We start from the raw sequence: 22,785 nt of genomic DNA on the forward strand, positions 1-22,785 counted from the left end.
CATGCTCTGGCTCAAGACAGACGACCAGACTATGATCTCATTGCGGAGTTTTCTAATTCTGGAGCTGTTAAACTGGAAAGACGTGGGTATTGCATTTATGCAAACCCAAGATTTTGCTGGGATACATTTAAAATAGGTAGAATTTTACAGAAACAACATATTTCTAACACAATAGCTAGTTGCTTGCTGAGCTGCGTGTCCTTCTTGCAAGGCACGGAGACCCATGATCTTCTGAAGATAGTGTTGCCAGACTGTTTTTTTAATTGCAAAATAACTTCTTCTGTAGCCTCATTTTTGGGAAGAGCTGAACCGTTTTCTGGAATTTCAACCAACCAAACAAAGATATCAAACCAAAAACATTATTCTGAGAGAAGTTCTTCTCATGGAAATCCTCTGTTGAAATGACTAAAGGTTGGCAAAGTTTTAAGCATCAGAAAGCATTGCCAAAAATATCTGCTAGCTCCTCTCATAATCTGATTTTTCATGTTGTTGATTGGGGTTTTTTTGTTTAATGAATGTTCAGCTGGCCATACTAGATCATGTCCCAAGGAAAGGAAAAAAAAAAAAAAAAATGTACATTGCATAACAGAGCAGGGGACTTTGTCCCAGTATGCTGGAGGAAGGAATAAACACTCCAAGCTGGCTTCTTGTATTTATTTGGGATTGCTGCCACGATTATCAGCGGGGACAGGACTAGGAATTGAGCTCCCTGTGTGCACGAAGTGAAAGTGTCTGCCAGCTTCCACTCTGTTCTCTGGCCGTCCCATGTCCTTTGACTGTTTTGTGTCAGGGTTGGAGTGGAGAAGAAGGAGTCTTAGCTAAAATGGCATCCCTCCTTTGGAAGTACTGGGACATTGTTTTAGGAGGGCCCAGGTAACTGCAGCCTGCTTTGGCAGCCAGCGAGCCTAAGATGAGTGGAGATGCTGACCTGAGAAGCCTCATATCAAAGAGGAGACTGAGGAGGAACGTGACTTTTATGGATTTCTGCTCACAGAAGAGACATCTCATGACCCGAGGAATTTTTTAGTCTAGCACAAGAGAGTTTCAAGAACTAGACCATGAACTCACCATTCATGCTGAAAGACCACATCAGTGAATGTTAATTAGGACAAAATCAACCATGAAATGAGGTGGACCATGTTTTGAATCGATGAAAGCACCTAAACGTTGGAAAAAAAGAGGGTGCCTCTTAACTGAATTGAAATATGGCCAAGTGAATTTTTTGTGTTGAAATGCCATCAACAGTTTGCTGTTTCCCTTTTTATTTTTGTGGGGACTAAAACAATGGCTGGGAAGAAGCACTAAAGGATTTTACTGTGTGATTTAAATGCAGATGTGAAATATTAACAACATAAATAGAGATATTTGCAGAGGGTGGCCATCGCGTGTCATAACTTTTCAGTCACCACTAAAATCTGGCAAAGAGCTGGTGCAAAAGTCAGAAGATATACAGACAGCAGGTCCTCCATCCTGGCTGACTGCGGACTGGTGCAGGAGCATTGAGGGGAAACCCCAGGGACTATGTTTGTTTGGATCTGATAGCTCTCAAAACAACAGTCATAAAGATCAGATTTGGGGCATCTAGACCACACTTTTCTGTGGGAGTACGATGCCTGAATACTTGTAAAAGCTGTGTTGTTTGGGGGTTTTGGTAGTGGGGGAGGGGCTGCAGGGCCGGCTTCTGTGAGAAGCTGCTAGAAGCTTCCCCACCTCCAAGTCGGACCCGCCTCTGGCCCAGGCTGAGCCCATCAGCAGCCGTGGTAGCGCCTCTGGGAGAACAGATTTAAGAAGGGAAACCTGCAGCGGAGAAGGAGGTTGGAATGTGAGAGAAACCCCTCTGCAGACACCAAGGTCAGTGAGGAAGGAGGGGAGGAGGTGCACCAGAGGAGGGGATGCCCCTGCAGCCCCTGGTGAGACGGCAGGCTGTGTCCCCCAGCCCATGGAGGGGAGCGGGGGAGCAGATGCCCACCTGCAGCCCGGGGAGGAGCCCACGCCGGAGCAGGGGGATGCCCCCCAAGATGGCCGTGACTCTGTGGGAAAGCCTGCGCTGGAGCAGTCTGTGACTGAAGGACTGCAGCCCGTGGGAAGGACCCATGACGGAGAAGTTCATGGAGGACTGTCTCCCGTGGGAGGGACCGCACACTGGAGCAGGGGAAGAGTGTGAGGAGTCCTGCCCCTGAGGAGGAAGGAGCGGCAGAGACAATGTGTGATGAACTGACTGTAAACCCCATTCCCTGTCCCCCTGCGCTGCTGGGGGGGAAGAGGCAGAGAGAACCGGGAGTGGGGTTGAGCCAGGAAGGAGGGAGGGTTGGGGGGGGAAGGTGTTCTAAGGTTTGGTTTTACATCTCATTATCCTTGTTTTGATTTGATCTGTAGCAAATTAATATTTTTTTTCCCCAAGTTGAGTCTCTTTTGCCCATGACCATAAGTGGTGAATGATCTCTTCCTGTCCTTGTCTTGACCCACGAGCATTTCTTGCTATTTTCTCTGCTTCATCCCACAAGGGCCGAGGGGGAGAGGAGTGAGTGAGCGTCTTAGTGGTGCTTTGTTGCTGGCTGGGGTTAAACCACGACGCTTGTTAAAATGATTATGGCTGCACTTCTGGTGAAGGCTCTGAATCATAGCTTTGGAGGGTATCTATTCTGCCCTTTGGCTCTGGGACAGGTTTTACCTAGTCATAGGAACACTGATTACTGTGTGGGTAGAACAAAAGTTGTAACTAACCTGTAAATAAAGTTTACCTTCAAAAGCTTTTAATAGCCTATCTTTTTCATTATATTGTTGCAGGTTTGGTTCTGTTGAGTTGAAAAAACAGTTCCTCGTACCAACTATAGCTGGAGATTTTGTGGCCTGCTTGGGAATCAGTGAAGCTGGAGCTGGGTCAGATGTCGCAAGTAAGTTAACCTAGCAAATCGCCAATTTTAGATAGCCTGGTATTTTAGTGGAAAGAATCTGGTTTCCCTGACCCTTCACTTTGCCACTATCATTTGTAAGAAATACAAAGGAAGGAAAGTCTCATGTGGTAAGGGCAAAAAGTAATCTTCCAGGAGCAGTAATGCATGCCTCTGACGCATCAAAAAGCAGTCGAATTGAATGGATTTGTCAGTGAATCAATAGCTGTAACCCTGTATAGGCTGAGCACAACAGATTAATATGCAGCTGTCATGCTGGCCCTGGATTTCTCCTAATGTTTGTCCTGCTGCTGCCTCCTGTGTTCCTGAGCTCACCACTGGCAAGGAGCACTCCTGTACCTCCTGTAGTTGCACAGCCACTGTCAGTTGTGCAAACCTGCAGACGTACACGATAGGGGATGTGGCCTGTTCAATTGTACTAAAACTTGCACTTCCTTAAAACAGACCTCTCCACTGAACGTGGGCAAATTGCAGAGCTAAGTCTGTTCTGACAATGATGGCATCACTTCCACAATGGGTTCCTCTCACTCATTCTTACCTCACCTCAGCCCCTTGCATTGTTCCTGTGCAACAAAAATGAACTGGTGATTGTTTTAGTTAGAGCTAATGAAGAATTTGCCATGTCATATCTATTAGCTCTGTGATTTAATTACTTTGCATGCAACTATTTTTCTTGGTTTAGTGCAAGGATATTTTTAAAATCATGGACAAATGAAACTATTATTCTAAGTGCCTGAGACAGTATATAATTTGAACAATTAAGTTAAAACAGATATTGTAGAAAAAGTAGAAGATATCTCATCTGACTGTGAATCGTGGACTTCAAGGAAAAGGAAATGACAAGAAACCACTTTTAGAGGTTTTGTTGTTGGGCGCTGGATGGCTAGGTTGAACACATTGTGCTCTTACAAATTACTGAGACAACATCTTCCTGCAGACAAAATTGCCAAATTCAACAGAAGTTTTTTGATCAGCAGAGTCCTATGTCCATCTCCTTGACCAAACTCGTGGTTTTCTCAAGATAAATAAATAATTATTCAGTGTTAGAGCAAGGGTGCAGCAGGTAGCTTTCAAGAGAGTTAATGGGGATAAAGAAACAATGAGACTAACTCTTCCTGCATGATCCGTTGCTGGTTTCTTTTCTAGTTAATTGATTTTGTTCAAATGAAAAATTCCATAATTTTTATAGCCTTGTTTTTCATTAAAATAATTTGAAATTTGAATGTTGTTAATGTAGGAAATACAACATAATTTATTTTAATTAATGCCTCTCAAGTTTAATTAGATGATTATTAGAACTTTCTAAATATGGTTTTAATTTTTTGATGCACTGTTCCAGATAATAAGTAACATAAATATTCTTTTAGCTGCATGTTGTTTATCATCTAGTTTAATTGGTATGATACACTTGGATTAATACAGTTAAAGAGAAATTTGGAATCAACTAGGATTATCTGATGAGCCCAGAGTGCAGCTGGGAGGCAGACTGCAGGATGAAATGATGATACTTTTTCACCTGTCATGAAAGATCTGATCCCTGGTATAAATCCAGAAACCAGTTTACAGTGCTTCTAAAGGATAATTAAATGGACAACTTAGGCATGAGCGGTGCTAGCTTGTGTTCTGAGTAGCACTGGTTTGCACAAGACAGAGAGAACATATCTCCAGGTGGCCCAGCTTTAAAGTGGACTGAACTGCATGAAACTGCGCTTGATACTTCCTTTGGTTTCTCATGCTATTGGGATGTTTGTCTCAAATAAGTGAAGCGGTAGTAAAGCATAGGAACTGTTCATATGTGAAGGCTGGGGACATGCTTCTGCCATGTCAGCCATTATATTTTAAACTGAAGAATGACACAGCATAAGGTGTATCTAGCATTTCCTTTTGCCAGTTCCAAAATTTCTGAAGGCGGTGTGAACACAGGAAAATGTTTCTCTGCATGAGAAGTGAAAGGTGCCTGGAATTAATTTATTCAAAATTTAACAGAACAAAAAGGACTGTGTATATTAGTCTAATAAAAATTTCAAGTCAATTTGAAGGAGCACCTGTCTGCTTTCAAATGTAGTTGTTGTACATAGTATTGACCATGCACAACAAAACTAGCAGAGGTGACTTGAGAAGCAGAACAGTACAGACCAGTTGGTATAGAAAGAGTCTGTCTTTAATTTCAGGATTCTTGGTACCACAAAGCATACACATTTGTGTCGGGTTTAATGATTTTAGCTCATTCTATCTCAATACTATGCCGCAATTTATGTAATGTTTTGCTGATAGTCTGGGGGGGATATTCATGTCTACCTCTTCAACATAGATATCTTGCCCCATTTTGTCTCAGTGGATTCCAGTCTTTCTGCTTTTCTGGGTTTAGGTCATCTTTTTTGAGCACAAAAAACCAAAATTGCACATGGCGTCTATAACAGTACAAATACTTCTCCAACTGTAATAGAAATATTACCCTCTGATATGTAATGTTACACAACAGTTTGCTGGCTTGTGAATCTTGTGATTAACTATGCAGATCATCTTCATTAGTGGTTTGCTACTGAAACATTGTAAGATACTGCAGTCATTACTTTGTGCGTAGGCACTTGTACTTGCCATGTTGAATTTGAAATCTCAAGATCATTCCTTTCTTGCTGAGCGATACCTCAGTTATCTGTGTTGGTGATGTCTCCCAAGTTTGTGTCACCAGCAAATTTCATTAGTGTATTCTTACTCTTATTTTAAAGATAATTAATGGAAAAATTCAATAGGTTTTGTCCAAAGGCTGATATCCAAAGGGCAGCTCCAATAGTACCCTCCCTGCATGTCAGGACTTCCTCTTTTAAAGCAACCTGATGCAATTTCCCTTTGCCAGGTTCCTTACCCACATTTCCACTTTTGTCCTTATCTTTTCAAAATTTTAACTCATAGTTACCTGTTAGCATCAGTTTTAGTTTGCTTGGGTCCAACAGCATTTTTCCTGTTCTGCTTTTCTCTAGAAAATCCATTTTCATCATAAATAAATCAGGTTGGTTTTAAATAAGGTACCACTGGTAAATTGAATTATCTTTTCTTTCCAAATGTATTCTGAGGCTGTGCAGATTGCCAAAACCAACAACCGCTGTTTTCACTAATTTTAATTTCTGTACAGTCATTCCTGTAGATGTCTTGCTTTGTCAGTTATATTGTGAATCTTTTTGTAATCTCCTGTGAAATATTTCTGTAGTTTTGAGGCGTCCTCTATATGCCTCATGTTTTTTCTCATTCCCTTTTCGTTTCTGTGGCTGAAACATTTTTGTTTGCCGCCTCAATCTTCTTCAGTTTTGTTGGTTTTCATCTGCAAGATTTAACTTAGTTTGACCTGTGGCAGTTCTTACCTTCTGACCTCCAAACTGTAGCTTATTTTGATGATTAATCTCCTTCCTTTCCTTAGGCCATCTCCTGTTTTTTTGAAGTGATTATTCATTCAGTTAGAATTGAAGCTACTTCATGCAAGTTTGGTTTGTTTTTTTTTTTCCTGTGCTGAAGATGTAAATTCCATATATGCGTTCTTTGTTTTTTACTTTAAGGATATGCATTGCCTGTCTTTGATCATAGCATTGACCTTAAAAGTTGAAGCCAATCTTGCCTTTTGTCAAATCTATTTAGGTGCGTGGCTGGACTCAAGAGCACAGTGGAGAAGAAAACTTGAGGCTCAAGTATGTTGTGATTTGAACGGTGAAGTGACCAGCCCTGATTCCTTATATGGCACTAGCTGTAGCATATGCCCTTCAATGATGCCTTGTGGCCTTTCCTAGAAGGGGCCCTCACAGCATGCTCTGTAAGTTGTTGAGTTATAGGCACTACAGGGACAGTGGTATGGACCTGCCAAAAATGAGTTATGGAGCACCCACTGAAGTAGCCATTTCCCAGAGCTATGCTCTATCAAGGAGAATAATTACAGTAAAATATTTCAAATTATTTTCATAGCCATATCGCTGACACTGAGTGCACTTGACTTTAGTAAATTGTTAAGTAGGTTTTCAAAGCCTGCTGTATTTTGAACATAAAACTTACTTACTGACTTGATCATCTTTCTTCTAATTACAGCTAAAGAGAATCAACTCTTATTAAGTTGATTTTAAATAGTTGTTTCTCAAGTGTTTGAAGCAAACAGACAACCAGCACATGGGGAAGTACTTGAACGTTCCCATTAGTAAGGCATTTGTTCTTTAATCTGTATTTGGGTGGTTAGTCCCCTGTGATGCCATGCTTGCAAGAACTGTTTACATTTGTGATAACATCATAGTGCTCATTGTTCCTCTGCAGACCTTCCATGGGACCTCTATCTAATCTCTTTAGTAGCTGTTCCACAACAAAGGGATGTGTGATGTAAATCCCTGCGTATGCTCCCATCCTTTTCACTCTACTTCAGTACAGTGTCGTATTTCTTGTTCTTGTGTGTCCTTCATTTATTATTTAGTCTCCATGTACATGAGATTGTCCAGTGTCTGTGTCTGTGTATTATGAGCATCAGTACTTTAGATTCCTTCAGTTTGTTGGCCTTCATTATTACACAGATTTCATATCAAGTCCCTTGGACAGATTTGGCATAGTCCTTTCATTGACTGACTAGCTATATGGCCACTGTGTTTATCCACAGTAGTACTATCTCTTTCCCTTGCCATTCATCATTATCTGCATGTAAGTTCCTTTAGCCATAGCTATATCCAACATTCCCTTGTCTTATACCTTATACAATTTTCTCCCATCATTTTTCCCCAGTTCCTTCATCAAACAGACTTCTTTTCAGCCATGCTGGCCTCAGTCCCAGTTTATCTTGTAAATGAAGATCAGATACTTGGTTTTGCTTTGTTTTATATTTAGAGCCTTTGGGAAGAAGGTTCGTGTGCAGATTGAGGTGGGTGTGTATGAAGGTATAACCAGCTGACTTAAATATGCCTGCTCACTCCACTTGGTATCTGACTCCTACCCTCCAAGTCTACTCCCTCTCTCAGTAGGTGGGCTCTTACAGACTTTATAGTCTCATTAGATTTACAGGTGCTATTAGGGGGGTGGTAGGGTTCTCTTATACATTCACCTACTTATAGCTAGGTATCTGCTGAAGAGTGTTCTTCACTTGGGGTTTTAGTTGAGGAAGTTCAATTGCAGGGGAAAGAAGCCAGCCCTTTAGAAATTCTGCTGGAGTGTAAATAATAACTACTGATTCACTCCAGCTGTCTGTTGCAGCTAGGGCTGCTTGCAGTGTGATGTGAACACTCGTGGATTAAAATAAGATTGTTTTTTGCCAGGGGGTATAAATAGCAGGTGTTCAGAACTCCTTCATGTACAGACATTCTTAGCATTTAGACTTGGCCTTTTGAAAGTTTACTAGCTTTGAATTTATTACGCCATTCTGACCAAGAACATGCAGGAAGTGCGTGTATGTATATCTTTATGCATACACAGATACTGACGCTTATGTTTGTTTAAGTCAGGACTGTGAAATTAATGGCATTCTGAGTGACTAACGTGCATAGTAACAGAAACATGTAACGGATCACCTCAGACTGAAATGTTTCTGGCCCGTTTCTGACGACCAAATTTGCTTAGGGAAAGTTTTCTGCTTTCATCCACTGGAATGGAGAGGGTGAGAGAAGCGGTCTGGTTTCCCTCGCTTGCCTTCCAAGGGTTGTCCAGATGGGTCTGCCTTGTGCAGCCTGGAAGGATTAGAGGACTTCTGGGGTATGAAGGGAGAACCAAATATTAGTTGTCTGTCTGAAAGCAAGCAAGTGACTCTACCAGTCATACAGGGACCAGCTTACTCTTCAGAAGAATAACCCTTCATTTCCTATGTTTTGAAATAGATATCAAGACGACAGCTGTGAGAAAAGGCGATGAATATGTCATAAATGGTGGTAAGATGTGGACTACATCGGGGTGTCAAGCAGACTGGATGTGCCTGCTGGCAAACACCAGTGAAGGACCTCCCCATCAAAATAAATCTCTCATATGTCTGCCAATGAATCTACCTGGTAATAACAGAGAACTCTTTGTCTTCTAATTTGTTTTCATTGGTGGTTTTGTGTATGCCCGGTACAAGAAGGAAAGGTGTTTGACAGAAAGGACTGCACCCATAAACACTCTTCTAAGTTAGGTGTTTCACTGTCATACAAAGTTGATTCTGAAATGCATTTGCAGGCTTCCACAAAAAAGTAAGGGACAAGAAGAAACAAGAAGGAAGTTAAATATTTTGCAGACTTCAGCTTGTGACTCCCAAATAATTTTATGTGAAGAGTCCTTTTCACCAAAAATAAATTTATAAAAGTTGTTCAGATACATTTGCATGGAAATATTTCATAACCTTCTGTGAGAATGAATAGACAAGTCAAAGCCAAGGACAAAATTAATGCCTCAAAGAAATAATTAAAAATAAGGCCAACATTTTTTTTTAAAGTTATAACATCCAGTGTCTTTCAGTTTTGGAGGAGTTCCACAAAACTTTTATCTTGGTTTTCTGTCCCCAAAAGGCATGAAGACACAAACAGTATGCAAAATAAATAACATATTACCCTATTTACATAGATCTTTGCTACATATGAACTATATGTAAAATGTTCTTAAATTATCTTTCCAAAATAGTGTTAAACTCTTTCCTGTTTTGTATGAGGACTGGGGAGCAGAATATATACTTCTTTTTTCAATGAATGGAGAAGTATTTTTAAGCTTGCTGTCTTATTTCTTCAGAAAATATTGAAAGTGATTCTCAAACATGTGAAAATAGAAAGATAGAGTTTAGAGATTTCAAACTTGGGAAATACCTGCCAAACCAATCTTATCCCACATGCCAACACCTGCCTCTCAGGAGCCCATGGGCAGTATCTCACTCTGTTAGGGTGGGTTTACTGACCAGCTGTATTGAATACTAGAAGGATGCAATGCTGTGCTGTGATTGTATTGTGTGGATGGTCCTATCTTCCTCCCATAACCATCCTCCACCACCCAACCTGGTGGGCTTGCTGAAGAGAAGTGCAGGCATACCCAGGGTGCTTCATGGCTGTGCTCTGCAAAGGGATGTTTTTGCCAGGGCGCTACTATCATTATCAGTTTAAATTACAAGAAGAGTCTGTGAGTTAAATGTGGGCTGGAGTGAAAGTTTCAAAGATCTTGGAAGCAGGGATTTGTTTTTGAAGACAACTAGTAATTTGGGTGAAGACATTGAAGAAATACATCCTGATCTAAGGGTACAAGTTTCAGTGGTACAGTCTACATGGTGTCTGTTCCTGAGTACTGCTGCAAGGTCTGCAGACTAATGTGCTGTATGCATAAAGGACATAATTCAGAGAGGATACAGTCAAAGTGATGTTGGCAAGGATCTTTTGCGGTTTTAACACCTGTTCAAAAGTTTTTAAACTTTTTTGGTTTTCACTCTTAATATTTAAAAATTTATGTAATATATTAATTTATTTAATAAATAATGTATAATCTATTTTAACACATTTTAAATATATAGTATCTATTTAATATATAATAATGTATATTAATGTAATTATATATTACTAGAAAATATTTTTATTCATTCAATTTGGAGTATTTTACATACAAAATATATGTCATTATCAGCATTTCACACATAGGGACACCACCATGGCAGTGAAGTGAAGGTCCATATGTTCACTTAATGGGTCAGACTGAGAACAAAACCCGCATCTCCAATGTTGCAAAAGAGCGTGATGAGAGCTACGTAAGGGAAAGTCTTGTAAGTGAATTTCAGTATGGAATAAGTCAAGCAAGTAAGTGAGTTGCCCTGGGAATTAAGCAAGTTCTGAGTGCGTTGTGAGTTTCTGCAACCTCTGCTCATGCAAGACGGGCTTTGAATGGAAACTCACAGAAGGTGGACCTGAGCTATTTCACTAGTTGTTGACTTTGTCCTTATTGATAAGTGATGAGCGAACATGTAACTCAGAGCCAGAATCTCCCTGAACTTCCAGGTAAATTCACTTTTCAGCCATCTGCATGAAGTCCTCCTTGTGATTTTTCGTGAAAGGTTCAGAGCGCAAATGCAATATTACTTCTCTGAGATCAGTTTTCCAAAAATGACAAAGTAGGCCAACCCACTGTTTAGAGGCAGATTGAATATATAGGAATCGACTTGGAGGTTTTCAGCTACTTTGCTTATTCCAAAAAGACAGGTGAGTCATTGTAGCTTTAGGAGGGATGTCATTAGGTCACACAGCCTATACACAGACCTTCTTTACCTGCAGTAAAAGGACTTTGAGTAGAAAAATTGCCTGAATCTCCTGAAGCTGACCTGCAGAAGTGTAGAAGTCTTCCTAGAAACAAAGATTTAACTCTGCAAAGTGTATATGCTTCCATTCTTCTGTGTGGTACAGATACTGACCTCCAAAATGGTCACTGTACCAAGATGGGTGACCTTTTGAAATGAAGTATTAAGATGGTTGATTGTGCTCAATGGGTGGGTCATATCAGAAGTGAGATTTCTCAGGAAGACAAAGAGGAAAAGTATGGAAAAGGCTGCCATTTGACACAGATGTGAGGAGGAAGCTCCAGCTGGTTTGATACATCCTAAGGATGTCTGTCTGCCAGAGATTGTGCTCCTTGGAGGGCAGCAGAGAGGGACTGTACAGGAAGTGTCTGGAGGACGTTGCTGAATGATGCACTATCAGGCGTCTGTAGACGTATGTGTATCAAAGCTCAAGAACAAGTGCAATGGAGAACGAGTGTGTTATGTCTGACTTTACTGCTGCAGTCACCAGCCTATATGGCAGGGTAAGGAAGGGATTCAGGGCGCAGCAGTAACTTATTCCTTACTAGCAGCTGGAAGGACATGGGAGACTAGTCCAGCATTTTTCATGAAAATATTGGTTTGTACTTGTATAATGTGGTGATAAAAAAAAAAGTTCCAAGTCTGAAAGCATGTTACTAACTACAACTAGTAGTTTATTGGAGACATGAAGTAGGATTTGCTTCTTCTAATTTTAGGTGTGTACAGTGTCCTGGGCTGAAGCAAAGCATGGTCTAGATTTGATACTGTTGAGTAGATTTCTCGTAAAGGGAATTTGGATAACGGCAGTGTGGATTCATAGTAGATATCCGAATTAGGTGAATAGTCCTCATACTAATGATGTCTTAAAAAAAAAGCTGAATTTCTCATATGATGAAAGAGAATCTAACAAGTCGTGAAATGTCTATATGCAAGATATATAGACAAATGACTTACAGCCCTAATCTGGTAACTATTTGTGCGCTGGTTTGTCCTCCGAGTCCTCAGAGAGCACTAGGGTAGATTGCAAGAAGGAGATAATAAAGTGAAGAGCATCCAGGAAAGGGGAGAGAGCATGTTTCTCAGGCTGCAGTTTAAAATGTGCTTCTTTCCATTTGTAATGGCACTAAATGGTGTCAGGGAAGAGTGACTGCCTTTCTCTCAAGATAGAATATAGGAAATAAAAGACATTGTCAGAAAGCTGGAGGAGCGGGGGAAAATGAAAAATCAAAGATACTTGGGAAGAACTGCCCAGGAAGAGGTATAGCAATCTATCTCAGTGATACTGGTGCAAATAGCACAAATGGCTCTGTTAGAGTGATTTTTAGTAAGTCAGGGACTTGGCCTTGCTGGATTGAGATTTGTGTGTTATTGGATGGCTTGTGGTTTATTTAATACAGACAAACTCCAGGAGTTACCTGGGCAGATGATTTCTACTGCTGCTGGTATTTTTTAGTATACAGTACCCTTTGTGAAGAAAATGAAGATAATTAAACTAAGTAAAGGAAGATTTTGATGCCCATATTGTAGCCAAAGGGATGATTATGTATCATTGTCTTCAAAAAAGAGGAAATGTAAAGTATGTGCTAGCAGCAGAGAAGGCACTACATGAGGCTGATGCAGTTTTGCCTCCCTCTGAGTGAGAAACATGAATTAATCTAAGAGCAAGTGAAACTGGTAAGGCACAACAAAGCGGGAATGCTGCTGGATTCAGGAAACTTAAACACACAACCCAATCTGGAAGAAGTATGGGTAACACATGTAGCTCCTCTAACCAAACCTGTAAGAGCTTTCTTCAGTAGTTGTTGTTTTGTGTGGATCTGGGGGAATAGACAACAGGATTGATTTAGCAATAAAAAGAACTGGCGGCAGTTGTACTTTTTCCAGCAGAGTCCTTAGTAAACCACCCACTACCGAGCAGTAAGTGCATTTTCATATGGGTGAGGAGCAGTGATTGCATAAAACCAGCTGGAAGTAGTCTGAAGACATGATCTCTGAGACTCTCAAAGAAACCAAGCAGCAATATTCCAACAGGAAAAGATGTTCCAGAAATCATTTGGGCCTGTAAATGGTTCAGTGTGTGTGTTTGTTTAGCTCTGATTTTAATACAGAAACAAATGACAAATGCTTTTTTGGCATGACTGGGTGCAAATTGCTGGATAATTTTCTATCCAAGAGTCAAAAAATTTTTATACAGCTGTCCTGATTTTCTTCCTGCATTGAACACATATCAAAGCAAGTATTCCTAACACATAATCTGTTTAGAGATTGGCTGGTGGAGAAAAGTCTTGAGTACAAGGTGTGGAAGTCTATGTGGACCTTATTCTGAGAGCAGTCTTGGCATTTGGAAATAGTGTCAGTATTTCATCTCTGTGGAGAGATGAAACTTTCCATAACCTTATTCAATGCAGCCAGAGGGAGTGAATTTGAAGGGAATGACTGCCAACTTCTTCTGCTTGCAAAACCAAAGTAATTTTCACATGGCTGAAGGCCTCCTGTTGGTAGAAGTTGAGGCATCTATATTAGTTCAGAAAGAGATGTTCACCGAAAGCCATGAAGGGGAGCAAGGTACAAACAAGTACAGAGAGGGACCACAACAATTTGTGCGGTGACTAAGCCGTGTTAGAGAATAGTAGAGGATTGGAAAAAAAAATAATAAAGAGGAAAATATTACCAGAATACCTCCTCATCGCAAAACTGGTTAGAGTACTATGTATGTGGGTAGTAAAATGTTTGGTTTTCTGCACAGGCATATATGCTGATTTGGAGGACTGTTTTTCTATGTATATTTACTTGGCAGATGTAATCAGTATGTTTTGCACAAATCCTCATACCTGGTTGTTGGCCTCAGTTTACCTCTGAAACATTCTTGACTTCCATCCCAAATGTTCACATTAGCCCCAGAACAACAAGGAGGTAAAAACTGAAGACAAAGGAATTGCCACAAAAAATCAGTGGATGTCTATTAAATTCTCATGGCACAGTGGTAGGCCACGCTTGTATCTGAACAATAGCAAGAAAGAACATGTAGCTAGGAAAAAACAAAAACAGGAAGGAGTCCTACCTGATGCGACTAGGCTGCTGAAATCTTAGGTGGCCAAACCTGAAGGAACTGGGTTCATCTCTAATAGACCATTGCATGTGGGATCAGAGTCAGTGCTGTGTAAAGAGAGGTCTTTGGGGAATTAAACCCTCTTCACAAGCATGTCCACGTGAAAACTCAGAGGAATGAATTGAGATCATTATGAACCCTTCTATGACTACTTAGATGAACTAAACAGTATTGTGTAGGCCATCATAAAATACATAGTTTTAACAAAATTTGGAGTTGATATGGAATTGTTGGATGTTTGTAGCAGTTATGAATTTGAGTCTAATTTTTTACTATTAGGAAAAAGTGGTATGGTGTGATTATAAACTTTGTCTCCTACAGGTACCAGAAAAAATAAGGATAGGCTAGAAAAGAGAGGATAAATGTGGACAAGAGGGAAGGAAGAGGATTTCCAGGAGGAGAAATTCTCTAGCTGCACCTTAAAACATAGCTCTGTTTTTGTCATTATTTCTCTACTGTTTCACAGCAGTGCAGGTACTCAGCAAATACTGCTAAATTGAATTCCAGCTTTTTATTATAGTGCACTAAAAATGAAACATAAGCAAATAAATATTGCATTGTTTCAAGATGTGCATGAAGTAAGATTATTACTACTAGTAAACAATTATTGTTTGGGGACATAATCGAAAGTGGGACTTTTACAATTACAGTTTCTGATTTGCTGGTTAAATAAAATGGAAAAAGTCTTAAAAATACAATGTGGGCCATTTTGCTCTTAAATTCCAGAATACTGTTGGGTTTTTTTCCTAAAGGTAGGTTTCACTGTAGTCTTGGCATATACCTTCACTTCTGTAAACCTCGCTTTCTTAAAATGCTGTACTTGTACATAGTGCTCCTATTTTTTGTGACCTTTCTAATACCCCTTTTTCTTCAGGCATTCATGTTGCTAAAAAGATAGACAAACTGGGCATGAGGTCATCAGACACAGCTCAGATCTTTTTTGAAGACGTAAGGGTCCCCAGCAAAAACCTCATCGGTGAGGAAGGAAAGGGTTTTACGTATCAGATGTTGCAATTCCAAGAAGAGCGGCTGTGGGCAGTAGCCACTGGTAAGTCATAATTTGTGATTCTGGAGCCAGCCAGGGACACGGGTCACCCTTTGCATGACTAACAGCACTTTCCTTTTATTGTAAATTCCAAAACCTCTTACAATCTGTTTCTGAAGTCTGTCATAGCCTGGATGCAGACAACCTTCCCTTTCTGTAGGAAAACTTGAAATAGAATATATTTTATGAGGCATCACAGAGGCTGGGTTTGCCTTGTTTCTTTTTCTTGGTGCTTTTCTGCTGATAAGAAAATACGGTATCATGTTATGTCTGCTACAAATATAGCACAAAGGCTATCAAAATACTGGCACGAAATAGAAGGACAGTGATTTTTCCTGTAGCACAATAAGCTATAATGTTTATCCTGGATTTTAGAAAATTAACTTAGTGGCTGTGTAAAGAAGTGACTCTTACAGGATGTAAGAGCTTTGTTTTGCAGTTCTGTTTTACCTCCGTAAATTTTGAACGTAAGTGGTACAGCACCAAATTCCTTCCCCTGAAGTTATGCTGTCACAGAGTTCCTGTTACTCTGAACTCAGGCCGTACTCGAATCCATATATTTGAGTAACATGGATTCTGGATATTCCAGGTAACCACATCCAAGTCTGGATTGTCCATTTTCAGTGTCCTAACCTTCCCCCCCACCCCACAGTGTTTGCTTCTTCAACTTAAATATAAAGTGGTTCACTGTGAGAAGATTGGTCCTCTTTAAGTTTCAGGGTTGTATAAATAATCTCACCAAATTTGTGCTCCTGTGCATACCCCGTCTGTTGCTGTCTGTATGTGGCTGGGGAATCGGGTACTCTAAGAAGGGATTTTCTGATTAAGTGACCAAATAAAAAAAATCACTCCCTGTTGTGGGTTGATCCCAGACTAAATATTTTAGAGTTCAAAAGCTTTACAAAAATCTTTGGTTTGGGCTAAAATTCTTAGTTCAGCCTGAGATAAACAGTAAAAGTGAGAGTAGTTTTAGCAAAGAGCAGGAGGTTAGACTTGCAAGGGGTGCCACGGCAGACTAGGACAAAGAGGAGACATGGTCCTACTGCTGGTCCTGTTTTATTTGGGACGTACGCAGACTGCAAGGACATGCATTGTACATTTTTATGCTCAGTTTGAAGTCTAAGTTAAACAAAACAATCAGAAACTTTGGGTTGCAGCGATACTCCTCAGGCAGCAGAGTAGCCCACGACATTAGTCATGCCCCAGGCAAAAGTGACGCGCACTGACAGCATCAAAACACAAAGCCTGGCAGGTTAGATCACTCCTGTTAAAACCACTGGCAGCTTGGTACTGTCCAGCCTTGCACAACCGCCTGGCAGTCACCGTGCTCTGCCAGGAAGTCAGACACCAGGTTTCAATTCTTCTTTTTGCCCAGAACCAACACAGCAGGAGCAGGCGAACCCTCCCCCTGGATGAGCGGTCTGGGAAGGGCATCTTCGCTCCCCCCACCATGGCCAGGCAGGGGCCATCAGGGACGAAGAGCCTTGAGCTCACCAAGGGGAGGGAGCTGCCTCCTGCAGCGTGCTGGCCAGTGTGTTATACCTTGCTAAGCCCCCTGGTTTTGCTTTTGTCCGCTATCTGATAAAAATGCACAAAAGCACTGGGACCAGGGGCGAGACCCATGGTTTGGGCCAAGTTGCAAACTTCAGAGGTAACCAGTAGTGGTAAACAAGAAAAAAGAGTAATCGATGCTCAGAAGGGAGCCAGGTGCTTGGTGGATGCGGATTGTTACACCACGACATCTAGCTGTTAACTTCCAGTCCTGCAAATGGTTTTACCTATGTTCAACCACAAGTGTTTTGCTGAAGGCTCAGATGTGCAAAACTATGGACGTGCCTTCAGTAGTTTTGTGCTTAGGTCTGCACGTGTAACCCTAGTCCTCACTTCTGGCCCTCAGAAGGACATTTCTGTTCCTTCCCAGTTCATGACTATTTATGTGACATTGAAAATCATCAGTCTGCTTTTAAACACTTTAGGGACCAGTCCTGGTATCCTTGCCTTCACTGCTTTCTAAAACTTGGAAGAGGCAGTTGAATGCCATTCTTTTCTCTTTTTTCTTTTTGGGTGTTGTTTTGTTTTGTTGTGTTTGGGGGGTTTTGTTTTAGTTTTTATGTATTTTTAGTATCAAGTACCACGTGCTTCAGCCTTCTCTCTGTTTATTAATTATCTTCTTTTGTGGCCAGATTTCAGAATGTGTGGGGAGTTTTCTTCCTTCTTTACCTTTTCTTTTCTTTTCTTTTCTTTTCTTTTCTTTTCTTTTCTTTTCTTTTCTTTTCTTTTCTTTTTTTCTTTTAAAACAAATTTTCAGTCAAACAGATTTAAAATATAAATGGAAAACTAATTTCCTGGAATTGCAAAATCTCGTCACAGGTGTGGTCTTTTGTGCCAAGTGACACGTTACCAAAGGCATCGGTAAAAGTCACTGTGTTTCTTGCTTCATTGAAATAGAAGAGCTGCCACGTATCTCTCCCATGTTGTGACACTTGGTAAACACCATCCACTTGTGGACCTGTTGCACTGATCACAGGAAAAGAATGTTGCTATGGCAAGAAAGCAAACGGTTCTTATGTGAATTGCTTAACTTGGAGGTAAAAAGGGAGTTCAGTGTGTGTGAGAGAGCAGAATGGCACTTTTCTAATGACTTCTGTCTGCTCCTGTAGTCTCAGTTTTATGAGCACCATTGAGTCATGGCCAGTAAGCAGGATGACAGATCCTCTGCATGGGCAATGTGTGTCCTTAAGATACAGATTGCTTGGCTTGGAGCTCACTGCACATCTCACTAGAGAGTGATCAGCCACAGCCTAGGAAAAATGTATTAACTTCCTTTTGTTCCGAGAGGACACATAGCAAGGCAAAGTGTGTTTACAGTGAGCAGAAGTTTCAAGTGGAAAAATGTAAGTTGGATGGAAGTATGAGAAGAAGATTATTCTGCATCTGGCACCTTCAAGTGCTTTCACAATACTCAGCTGTGTGGTAGACTGTGCGTTCCTTAGGCTGCCCTAGAGTGACATTTCCTGCACGTGCTGTCAGTTGAAACCCGTGGGGCCAAGTTTGTCTGAGGATGTGGAGAACACTGAATGACAAAAGAGGAAACAAATATACAGAAAGAAAAAAAAAAGTTCAGAGAGGAGTTTCACTGTTAAGAATGGCATTTCTCTGTACTTATATGACTGACCAAGTATTGTGTGCTGTTAGGTTGTATAAGGCTGTTGGCAGTCATGGTATTCGTGATATCCTGCGTTTCATTGCTGTTTGCTGCACAGCTAAGCTTTGCCATGTTAGCTATGCATCACAGAATGGTTTGGGTTGGAAGGGACCTTTAAAGATCATCGTGTCTCATCCCCCTGCCATGGGCAGAGACATATTTCACTAGATCAGGTTGCTGAAAGCCCTGTCTTGTCTGATCTTGAACACTTCCAATGGTGGGGCATCCACCACCTCTGGGCAACCTGCTCCAGTGCCTCAGCACCCTCATCTCATCATCATAGAGAATTTCTTAGAATCATGGAACAGTTTGGGTTGGAAGGGACCTTAAAGTCGTCTAGTTCCAACTCCAAAACATTCTTCCTTATGTTCAATCTAAACCTACCCTCTTTCAGTTTAAAACCGGTGCCCCTTGTCCTTTTACTACAGGGTCTGGTAAAAAGTCTCTCTCTGTCTTTCTTTTAAGCCCCCTTTATATATTGAAAGGCTGCAGCAAGGTCCTCCCGGAGCCTTCCCTTCTTCAGGCTGAACAACCCCAATCTCTCAGCCTTTCTTCATAGGAGAGGTGCTCCAGTCCTCTGATCATTTTTGTGGCCATCCTCTGGACCTGCTCAAGCAGGTCCATGTCTTTTTTGTACTGTGGGCTCCAGAGGTGGATGCAGTACTCCAGGTGGGGTCTCACCAGCATGGAGTAGAGGGGCAGAATCACCTCCTTTGACGTGGTAGCCACGCTTCTTTTGATGCAGCCCAGGACTGTCCTTAGAAGATTTCCTCTGTTTATTTCTGCGTGCTAATGGCAGTTCCAGGAATAAGCTGAAGGGTGGTGATGGCAGCTAAGGAAACAGGAGCGTGGATCAGCTGGGGCAGGAAGGAGGCAGTGAAGCAGAGAGGGACACACTGTGAGAGCAGTTTTCTCAGGTCCCCCACTCCCAGCCCTGATGTGTGGTGACAGCCTGAGCAGAGATGGGCCAAAACCCCTTCATGATCTTCAGCCCTTTTGCAAGCAAGACCTAAATAGGTGCTGTTCTCTTCCTTCCCACGCAGCCCTGCTCCTGCATCCTCTTTGCTGTTTCCCGTCTCTTCTTTCCCTGGTGTTGGATGCTGGGTACCACATGAGTCATGCTGGAGCACCTTGCTCTGACAGACCAACACAAGACTAACCCTTGTCCTTATCCCTCCCACCTCCCTTCTGCTCTTCTAGCACTGTCATGTACTGTTTAGTTTCTCTCCCAGAAGCTCAGACTCAGCTGTATGCTTCCCACGTATTAGTCCAGGGGCAAGGGACCAGAAGTCCCTAGGAACTTCTTGCTGTTTCTTTAGCATCTTTCAAGCTGGAGACCGCAGACACACAAGTGAAAAAGCTGTTAGTGTTATACATGCTACAGTGTTGTGTTACATGGTCCTTTGGAAGAATAGGCATGTTCCTCTGTGCAAGAGGTGTCCCTGAATACAGCAATTTATTTTCCTGTCCAGAAAACCAGCATTAGGGTGGCAGCATAGTGTATTAACACAGAAGAAATGAGGACATTATTGTATATGCTCTTTTGAAGAATAAGCATTGAGGCTAGTGTTTGAGAAAGGAGGGGAAAATATTTAAGGAATGAGAAAAGTTGATCACATTATGGAATGTGGGGACAGCATGTGAAAAAGAGTGCTCTGCAGAAGAACTGGTGAATGATCATGGCAGGGGGCAATTGGTTGGATGCAGAGTCTTGCATATGAGAGCAGTATAGGGATGACGTTTAAATAGTGGTGAACTTGAAAGTGATGCAAAAAGGAATATGGCAGCACACCAGGTTCCTGTAAGGCACTGTCATGCGAGTAACTGGCAGGTGGGAAAAGGGATTTTGTCGTAGTCCAGGGCTTGGTTGTATTTTGCATTTCAGATTCAGAGTTTTGTCATTTAGATTCTAAATGTGAATGGATGTGGTTATGCATATTTTGAAAAGAGAAAATGTGACCCTTCTCATACAGATAGATTTGTGAACTCTCTCCCTCTCCCTACTGCTTGCCATAGTGGCATGGGCCCACATTTGCCAAATGAAGTTCTCCACAAATTCAGCACCTGCTATTATCCTAGCTGAGCTGCAAGAGACTGGTAGCCTAGCCCTTCACTTCAAGGCTGGTTTGCCTTGGCAGCAAAACTTTTCCCTTTTCTTCTTGTTTAAAACAGGGTATCTCTAAGTTTGCTTAAAAAGTAGCAGCGAACTATTTCTCTTGCTTTAAAGCAGTGTCTGCCATCTTTCTTGCCCATCTTCTAGCAGTATCCTATTTTGATTGTTTCCATTAGAAACACTGTTTAGCATTTACTAAAAGTGGCTGTGAATCTTAATGTTTTTCCCTTCCTTTCTATGCTGGGATCTGATCACAGAATGCAGACGTAATAAGCAATCTGTTGGTGTTCCTTGATCTCTGAATACGTTTCTGCCTTCTCCTTGAAAGCTTCCTTGAATTTGAATTTCTACAGCATTTCGCAGTGAGCATACTGTCTGCGTTCAGATTTTCTTTTGGGATTGTAACAGACCTTCAGGAAATGGGTAGCATGGAAAGCAGGAGTTGCCACAAGCTTTTTCTAGGGCCCTGAGTTTACATACTCATCATTACATAATGTGTTCTATGACTTTCCTTCCCTCCTCTCTGCCCCTCTTCACTCTCCTCTGAGTTTTGGTAGTTGGGGCTCAGGTGAAATAGGGATAAAGAGGTCTTCAAGGTACAAGGAAATACCAGGCATTTTTCAGAATTGAAACTGCACCCAAACTGAGCGTATGGAATAATTTACTTTAGAAAACCAAATGTATTGTCTGTACAATGTGAAAAAAAGATCTTTTTCGACAAGAAGAAAAACAACAGATCTGGCTAAAATGATGTCTTGTTCTGTGCTTTGCTTCTTCAAGTCCTGACACCGCTGGAAACTGTAATACAAGAAACTATTGACTACACTCGCCAGCGGAAAGTGTTTGACCAGTCCGTCCTGCACAACCAAGCTGTGCATTTCCGCCTGGCCGAGCTGGCAACTGAAGTGGAGCTCCTTCGCTCGCTGCTGTACCGTACTGTGGGTGAGCTCCCACATCTGCCTTCCCAGATGTGCTTCTCTTTATGCAAAGAACATTGTCAGGCTAAAGGAACATGGGGAGGTGATTGCCAGATGTGATCAGTGACTGTGTGTGTATAAGTGTGCTTTTTTATTTCTTCTTTTTTTTTTTTAGCTCTCTATGTGGAAGGCAATGATGTGACAAAATTTGCTTCCATGGCTAAGTTAAAGGCAGGTCGTCTGGCCCGTGAAGTGACTGATAGCTGTCTCCAGTTTTGGGGAGGAATGGGATTCACCAGCGAGGTTCTGGTGAGCAGGTTTTACAGGTAAGCAAGTGGTGAAAATAGGAAATGGCTTTACTGAAATTCGGCCTCTTAAATGTCCTGCTAAAAGATCACCCACTTGAAAAGGGCACTGGCTTCTAGCCGGCATGAATGGTTTTGTTCCACTGAATGGCGTGTCACTGATGTACATTGTGGATGCAAGGGCATCCACAGTCCCATTGACTTTGGGGTGACGTGTGAGTGTAAGGATGTAGGCTGACTATTCCTTTGCCAAATCTTGGCTTTGCATTGTGTAGTTTGAACTACTTACAGCTTAGCTTGAATGTCAGGTGAAATAAGTAAACTCCATGTTTTCCCTGATGGTCCTCTGGTACCTGCCAGACAATAGGACAAGGGAAAAAAGGGGAAGCCTACCAACAAGTGATTATTTTTCGCTTTGCTCTTTGTTTGCTTGTAGTCTTGATTACAAGAACAGAACTAAAACAAAACAGAAGACTTCTTCCAAAACCAATGAAAGTCAGCTTTATCTTTTTCCCCAAATATATGTGTGAAACTGGAGTTCACCATTAGGCTCCTGCAGTAGTCTTTTCTGATAGCAGTCTCCACCTGATTAGTCACACCAGGTACCGTGTGAGTTATGCGTATGAGAGATGTAGCTGCTTCCAGCAAGTTGTTAGATCATTAAAATGGTACAGAGGCCTTTTTGCAAATGAATTGAAGTCCCTTCAAATTTTACCATATATCTACTTAGAGCAAAATTCTCTCTAAGCGAACAGTTTTCTTGGCAGCTGTTAGGAAAATTCTGGCCTCGGTGTTTTATATTCTGTAGAAGGACCAAAATGGAACTAGCATTTTCTTGCAGTAACAGATTTCAGTTCAGCCCTTATATATATGATAACTAATCAAAGGTTAGCAAAATCAGCTAGTGGTTCAGTTAGTTGAAAGTTTTGGT

General features: G+C 41.4%; 1 protein-coding gene across 1 annotated transcript in view; it reads left to right on the forward strand.

Moving 5' to 3' along the window:
- LOC142040943 (putative acyl-CoA dehydrogenase 6) overlaps positions 1-22,785 on the forward strand; it is a 95,291-nt gene that overhangs the window by 64,445 nt on the left and 8,061 nt on the right. The window contains exons 4-8 of the mRNA XM_075049390.1: positions 2,788-2,894; positions 8,741-8,908; positions 15,144-15,317; positions 21,413-21,574; positions 21,725-21,875. Coding sequence (XP_074905491.1) covers positions 2,788-2,894; positions 8,741-8,908; positions 15,144-15,317; positions 21,413-21,574; positions 21,725-21,875 — 762 coding nt within the window. The remainder of the gene's footprint in view (positions 1-2,787; positions 2,895-8,740; positions 8,909-15,143; positions 15,318-21,412; positions 21,575-21,724; positions 21,876-22,785) is intronic.

This window comes from Buteo buteo, chromosome 2 (assembly GCF_964188355.1).
Source record: "Buteo buteo chromosome 2, bButBut1.hap1.1, whole genome shotgun sequence".
Taxonomy (NCBI): domain Eukaryota; kingdom Metazoa; phylum Chordata; class Aves; order Accipitriformes; family Accipitridae; genus Buteo; species Buteo buteo.